General features: G+C 49.4%; 1 protein-coding gene across 1 annotated transcript in view; it reads left to right on the top strand.

The window, feature by feature from the left end:
• WBSCR16 (Williams-Beuren syndrome chromosome region 16) overlaps positions 1-3,923 on the top strand; it is a 16,659-nt gene extending 12,736 nt beyond the window's left edge. The window contains exons 10-11 of the mRNA XM_009319306.1: positions 917-1,002; positions 2,626-3,923. Coding sequence (XP_009317581.1) covers positions 917-1,002; positions 2,626-2,703 — 164 coding nt within the window. The 3' untranslated portion in view covers positions 2,704-3,923. The remainder of the gene's footprint in view (positions 1-916; positions 1,003-2,625) is intronic.
• Positions 3,924-6,828: the final 2,905 nt, after the last annotated feature.

Below are 6,828 nucleotides of genomic sequence, written 5' to 3'. Positions count from 1 at the left end.
GAATTTATGTGATAAATGAACAAGCTAAAACTGAGTCTAAATCGGAGCTAGATGTCAGGGTTTCGTGGCTCTTCTGACCAATTCAGTTAGCAATCTGAGGTGGGAAGACCTGCACATTTAATGTGTAAAGGGTATGATACTCTGGTATGTACACCCAGCCTTTAAAGAAAGCTTTGAATTTGAAAGCCACTTAAAAATGGGCAGCAGAGGGCAGCAGCACAGAAAACCCATGTACTCGATAGCAAAAGTAATAGTTTACTAATGGGAAGTGCCAGGTGCCAACGTGCTTGGTCCTTCCTGGGGAAGTGGTATGCATAACACTATCGGTCAGGTTACGGGGTGCTTGTAACTGGTCTCCCCCTGCTGTTCAGGAAGCGTTAGAAACTGCATTCCAGTTAAATTGTACTTATACTGTAGACTGTGTTTTGGTTGTCTCTGCTGTGGGGCTGATCTAAACACTTCTGAGATCTACATATTTTGCTGAGGGGCTTAAAACTCTCCAACTCTGTTGAACGCAAGTTTTTTTCTTTTTCCCCAGTTGTGTTGATAGCTGGTGTGGGTCAGCTGTAATTGTCTAACTTCCAGCACAAACGGTTCACTTCACCACAAACGATTCCCTGGAATCTCTTCTGCTGCACTCTTTCTTCAAATAAAATTCCAAAGCAAGAGCAGTAAGAGGGGGAAGCAAAGACTTGTGCCCAGAACTTGCTGCTTGTCCTGCTCATTAGGCATCACTTTCCCCAAGCACAAGTACATTTATTGTACTTGGAACTAAACTCAATGGCTTTCATACTGCATGTATAACCCTTCATGTTCCCAGAAGCACTGTAGCCACACTTGCCAGCATCACAAATAGAATTCTTCCTTTTTAATGACTATGCCCTATTTTTTTTATTCTTTTTTTTTTCCTGTATAGACAGAGGAGAACTGTTTGTATGGGGCAAGAATCTAAGAGGGTGCCTGGGAACTGGAAGAATGGAAGACCAATATTTCCCATGGAGGGTAAGGACGGTGGTATTAAGGCCAAGAGTGTATTCTTTAGCTAGTCTTTGTTATCCTGAGGGCAAGAAACATCATATGCTGCATAGTTTTGTTGAGTAATTTTGTAAGAAGGGGAAGCCTAAGATGACTGTAGAACTGCTTTGTTTTCCAGAGATCTTTGCCTAGCCTGCTTAGAGATGGGAGGTATTGAGTAAATTTTTTGGGTCTTCTGATTCTGCTATTTCAGTATAGATTTCAGATCCCAAAGCAAAATCTGGTGCTGTGCCATCACTTCTGAACAGTTCTTATCTTCCTCCTATCCACGGTCTTCTACTTGCTGCCCCTTACTGCCTCTTCCCTCCCCTTCTAATCTGCACTTCACTTTCGTACGTGCTGCAAAGAAAACCACCAGTATTGGTCATCTGTGACCCAAAAGACTTGCATGACACGTCTAAATTAGGTGAACGTTTTGGTCATGGTGGTCAGGCTATAGTGGCAGCAGGTCCACATAGCAGTGGGCTGCCTTCCCCTGCTCCTTTTCCAAGTCAGGCAGCTGTGGTGGTGGGTCACTGGACTGCCTGTGTAGTTACAGTAGGAGATCCTTAGCCACTGAACTGTTTTCGTAGCTGTTTCGCAACACTTCCAGTTCCACTCCCTTCTCTCAGATGGCTCTGAGAGCCAGACTCTGTGGGTGTAGAAGAGGCTTTGGCTCCGGAGTTCAGCACTCAGCCTAACAGATGTTCCCAGTCTCCATGAAGGCCAAGTAGGAGAGGAGGGAGGCAATCAGTTGGACCACCCTGGAGTCCTTTTCTGTGTGTCTGAACTTGCAGTGGATGTGTTTCTCTGGCATGTGGAGCATTTGCCTAAAATCACACTGCTGTGGCTGAGTGGAGCCTCTGAATTCACCAAACGTGGCACGTCCAGGTTCCCCTAAGTGTGGACACAGAGAATTATGCTCCCTCAAACAGCCAGCTCCTGTCTGACATTACTACGGCAATGTACCGAAACAAGGGCAGTTACCAGGGTACTTGTCTGTGACCTCCTGCCCTAGAACTGGCCATCTCTCCTTTCCCTTAGCTCTAAGGAAAACTTCCACTTGTAGCCTCTGCTCTCCTTGAATTTGGAGTCAACTTTTAGTGGAAGAGCTATAATTACACTAGTGAGTGAGCTGGGTCTGCTTAGCATCAAAGCAAAAACTGCCTTAGGCTGAGTTGAGCTTTTGCCTCGTTCCAGTCCTTGCTGATGAGAGAGGAGGCAAATCCTTGTGGTGCAAATCCTTGTGGTGCTTGGGCAGATCCTCTTCCTGCTGTCTGGATTACTCTCTGTTTGGTCGTGCTGTTTCTGCTGCTGAACAGATGGGCTGAGGCTAGTTTCCTCGCTGTCTGCTAGTGAGACCTCTCTTTCTGTCCTTCCGAAGGTTTACGTGCTTCTGTGAAGGGAGAAAGGGAATATTTCACAGCTCAATGCACAAACGTGTCTGGTGCTGAATCTTGCTTTCTGTGCGTTTTCAAGATGGCACTTTCATAGGTACAAGTCCCTGTGAAACCAGCCGGCATGTTAAGCAGAAGGAGGATGAGAAATAGGAAGTATCAGGTGCAAAGTACCAGCTTGAGAAATAATCCACTCTGTGTGTGTCTGATCCAGGTGACTGTTCCCGGTGAGGTGGTGGATGTTGCATGTGGAGTTGATCATATGGTAAGCATGGCTAAGTCTTTCACCTAGTGATATCGCTGGGCCTCAGCACTGTGCTAAGAAGACAGGGGGACTTGGTGACGAGTTTCTTGGAAAGGAAGACTCATTCTGTGAAGCCAAGCAAGAAGTGACTGTGAGCAGAGACAGCCATAGCAGTGCCTGGGTGTGTTTTCATTTGCATCATTGAAATGCTCTGGCCTGGCTGCAGGAAGGATGTACGTTCCCCGAGGAGAGTGGAAATGCAGGGAGTGCTTTGGCTGGTTCATGATGAGCTCCCAAAGAGACTGAGGCCCAGCCCACAGCTGATGAGTCCCTCTGTGTGTAAGGATGAAGAGCATCTCCCTCAGGGAAAACTGGCACGAAGTGAAATCTGTAGCACAGGACTCGTTTATGGATGCTTTCCCTGTCACCAGCTCTGGGGTGTCGGTGTTGGGTTGAGCCAAACTATTTCTCAAGGGAAAGGGTTTTTTAATAACTGTTTTTTATGTGGAAGAAAAGTCGTGCCGGCTGTTGGAGTTCAGCACAGCCGTCCTCGGCATCCGCCACCAGCTGCACTCTGCCCAGGCTGCTGTTCCCTGTGGAAGCTGGATGCACGGCCGGTGGCCTGGAGACAGTGGTGTGCTAGCAGGGAAAGGAGTCTTAATGGGCAAGAAGGCAGAGCCTTGTTTCTTGGTACTTTCTTAGCAGAGAAGTTGTGGTGAGCGCGTTTAGGACACAGTAGGCTGCTGGAGGTGGGATGCAACAGCTGTATGTACCTGTAGCAGGCACTTACCAAATCTCATCCAGAAGTGTGGGAAACTGTCTCCTGTGAAATACACCAAACATCAGGCAGCAGAGTTGTGTAACTTTTTTCTGTGTGGGATACTTCTACTGTGTAAATTATTTTGGCAAAAATCCAAGCTGATAATGTTTTTAATAAAGTGGTAATGGAAATATTCTTGAGCTTGACTTCACACACGGGCTGCTCAGTCTTGCAGCCTGCATTTAAACTTAAGCATTTTGGTTCACAGTGATGTGACAGGAAACCTCGCGTGTCAACTGAGGCACCTCTGCACCTGCAGGACTGATACTGTTGTAGGCAGGCACTGTATCCACCGTCCCAGGGGACACCACGTACTCACACTTTGGCTCTGTTATCTGAAATTCTGTATCAAATCTGTTGTGTAATTACCAAAATTCAGGGGTGAACTACCTTGATGAAGTAAGTCTTGAAGGACTTTGCATAAAATATAGGAGAGTTGAAACAAAGTACACAGAAATAGAGATGTATATGAGTTGTTATTAACATTACTGTGTAACTGGTATTGCTGTGGGTTGAGGCAGAACAAGCAGAAAGCTACCTTTAAATTGTGGCAGACCTTCACTGCAGTGAATTCCTATTAAGTTAGTTTTAATTTACACCACCTTCTACATGCGACTTGGGCAACTTGAGCTGCCCAAACATGTCTTGCTGGCCTCATGGGAGTAGCTGTGCCCTTTTAACACGAGGAAGCGTATTAAAGCATTGGAAACAAATGGAAAAAAATCTGTGGCGAGAAAGGTGTTTCTAACAACCCCCTTCATGGATGTTGCTGTTTGAGGAGGGCTGCACAGGATCATAGAATCCTAGAATAGTTTGGGTTGGAAGGGACCTCTAAAGGTCATCTGGTCCAACCCCCCTGCCGTGGGCAGGGACATCTTCAACTAGATCAGGTTGCTCAGAGCCCCGTCCAGCCTGACCTTGAATGTTTCCAGGGATGGGGCATCCACCACCTCTCTGGGCAACCTGTTGGCTGGTTACTGCTGGGGAGCACTGCAGGCTTTTAGCTGCTCTCCTTCACAAGTGTTTCCTGATGCCACTTGGGGCTGGGCCTTTTGGAGACCTGGGATGAGAATTAATGCTGTGTCGTATCTGATTGTGTTGCAGTCTTGCTGTGCAATAAATTGCAGAATCTGTGTTAATTAGATGCCAGCAAGGTCTTCAGCCCTAAATAGAAGTGTTGTGTGGCTTAATGCAGTGGGAGCGGGCATTCTCGAACGTGCTGCTTGATGGGAACAAGGTTAGCGGCAGAGAGCCTACGATCTGGCAAACACCAGCACTGACCCTTGTCTTGGTCAGAGTAGTGTGGGGGGTCGACCTTGGCCAGGTGTCCACCAAGCTGCTCTGTCTCTCCCCCTCCGTCAACAGGACAGGGGGAGAAAATACGATGGAAAGCTTGTGCGGCGAGATAAGGACAGGGAGATCACTTACTAGTTACTGTCACGGGCAAAACAGACTCGGGGAAATGAATTTATTGCCAATGAAACAGAGCAGGATAATGAGGAATAAGAACAAACCTAAAAACACCTTTCCTCCACCCCTCCCTTCTTCCCTGACTTTTCTACCTCCTCTCTCGCCTCGTTCACTGACCTTGGTGTCTGCACGGTTGTTTCTTTCACATATTCTCACTCCTGTTTCCCAGCTGCTGTCGTGCAGCAGTTTTTTCCCCTTCTTAAATACGTTATCACAGAGGCGCTACTGCCGTCACTGATGGGCTCGGCCTTGGCCAGCGGTGGGTCTGTCTTGGAGCTGGGTGGAACTGTCTCTGCCCGACATGGGGGCAGCTCCTGGTGTCTTCTCACAGAAGCCACTCCTGCAGCCCCCTGCTACCAAAACCTTGCCGCCCAATGCAAGCGGGCATTGCTGAAATGATTTGATCCACAAGGTCAGACTAGAGTGTGGCCAGAGCCATTAGCGAGGCCGTGGCAGCAGTTGTTTCATTATTCATAGCATCTTGCACTACTTGCAAAGTTGGATGTGGCCTGAGACCCCCAGGCCCAACACCAACTCCCGGTGTACTTACATTTGCTCAACTGTTTTGTACAGAGGGGCCAGTGTGCGAAGTGGACGGCGAGAGCTGCCAGCGTGGCAAGTGTAACGGCACGCTGTACTGCATGTCGGCTGGGCAGAGACCTGCCTCCAGCAGGCTGCTGGGTGGGCAGCACAGATCGTCCTGCCCGTGGGGTGGCTGCATGGGTAGGATGGGTCAGCAAAAGCCTGAACAGGCAGCAGCGTCCAGAGTTGGATGTCAAATACATTCTCTCTCACTTTTTTTTAATCAGCCTAACCATAAGAAAACTTCTGGGACCGGGTGTTTTTGTCCCCTCCATCCCTGCCGGGGCAGAGCTGAGGCCAGACTGCAGAAACCCGATGCAGCAGAGCCTAGCTAATGAAAAGTGCCTTCTGTAACCCTCACTCCCAACCCTTGCTACCTCCTGTAACGTCAAAACCCAACCCCATGTTCCCCATCTGTCAGCTGTTGGTACTCTCCTCGGGTAAGAAACAGGCTATAGTTTCTCTTCCTACATACCCCAAACCAACCACATCGTCCTCCTGGACCATGAGCAGGGACCGTCTGTGCACTCTTCACGCGGCAGTAGTCTGGCCGAAGTAGCGATCTGAACCGTGGGTGGGTTTGTTGCTCTCCTGCCCTGCCTCCAGCAGGTCTTGCGTCGCAGCTGAAGTGCTGGCGGGAGGTGCTGAGCTCGTGGGCTGGAGCTGCAGTTCCCAGGTTGCTCGTCACGCTCTGCTCTTGTACCGGCAGGATCCTGGAAGTGCAGGGACAGTTGTGCTGGGCTGACGCTGAGCCCCCTTTCCTCTGCTTGCTGGGGAAAGAAGTCTAAGTGGCAGAAGGTTCCTCGGCGTGATAACAGAGGGAAGAACATTATCTGCAATGTCATGTTTTCTAATTGCCAGCGTCATACTGTGAATGTTGAAATGCAGGTGGAAAAAGGTTGGCGTTCGTAGTTCCAGCTGCCCTCTGCAGCAAATGGCAGGGGTAGAGGGAATGCTGGCTTCAGCGCCGCCTGGGCTGAGCTGCCGTCCTGCCCTGTAGCCCTACAATCCAAACACACGTGAAGTAATCCTCTGCTCCCTGCAAGCCTTCAGCGTGAAGCACTAAGTAAACCTAAAGCCCCTGCGGCCCTTGCGAACGGCGGTCGCGGAGAAGAGGGTGTTTGGCCACTGTCTTTGCATCCTTGCTCAGTTGTGGAGCCTCACGGTGCTGCCAGGGTGGTATTTGCCTGTTGGATGAATAAAGACCGAATGGAAACCCTATGTCCAGCCCCGTGCGGTGCAGCTGCCCCGCTTTCCATCTGAAAGGGCTCCTCTGAGCCGCCTGCCAGCGTGCCTGGGGA

Source organism: Pygoscelis adeliae, unplaced genomic scaffold (assembly GCF_000699105.1).
Source record: "Pygoscelis adeliae isolate BGI_AS28 unplaced genomic scaffold, ASM69910v1 Scaffold282, whole genome shotgun sequence".
NCBI lineage: Eukaryota > Metazoa > Chordata > Aves > Sphenisciformes > Spheniscidae > Pygoscelis > Pygoscelis adeliae.
The sequence above is the reverse complement of the archived record's forward strand: the minus strand, read 5'-3'. Positions and strand labels throughout refer to the sequence as shown.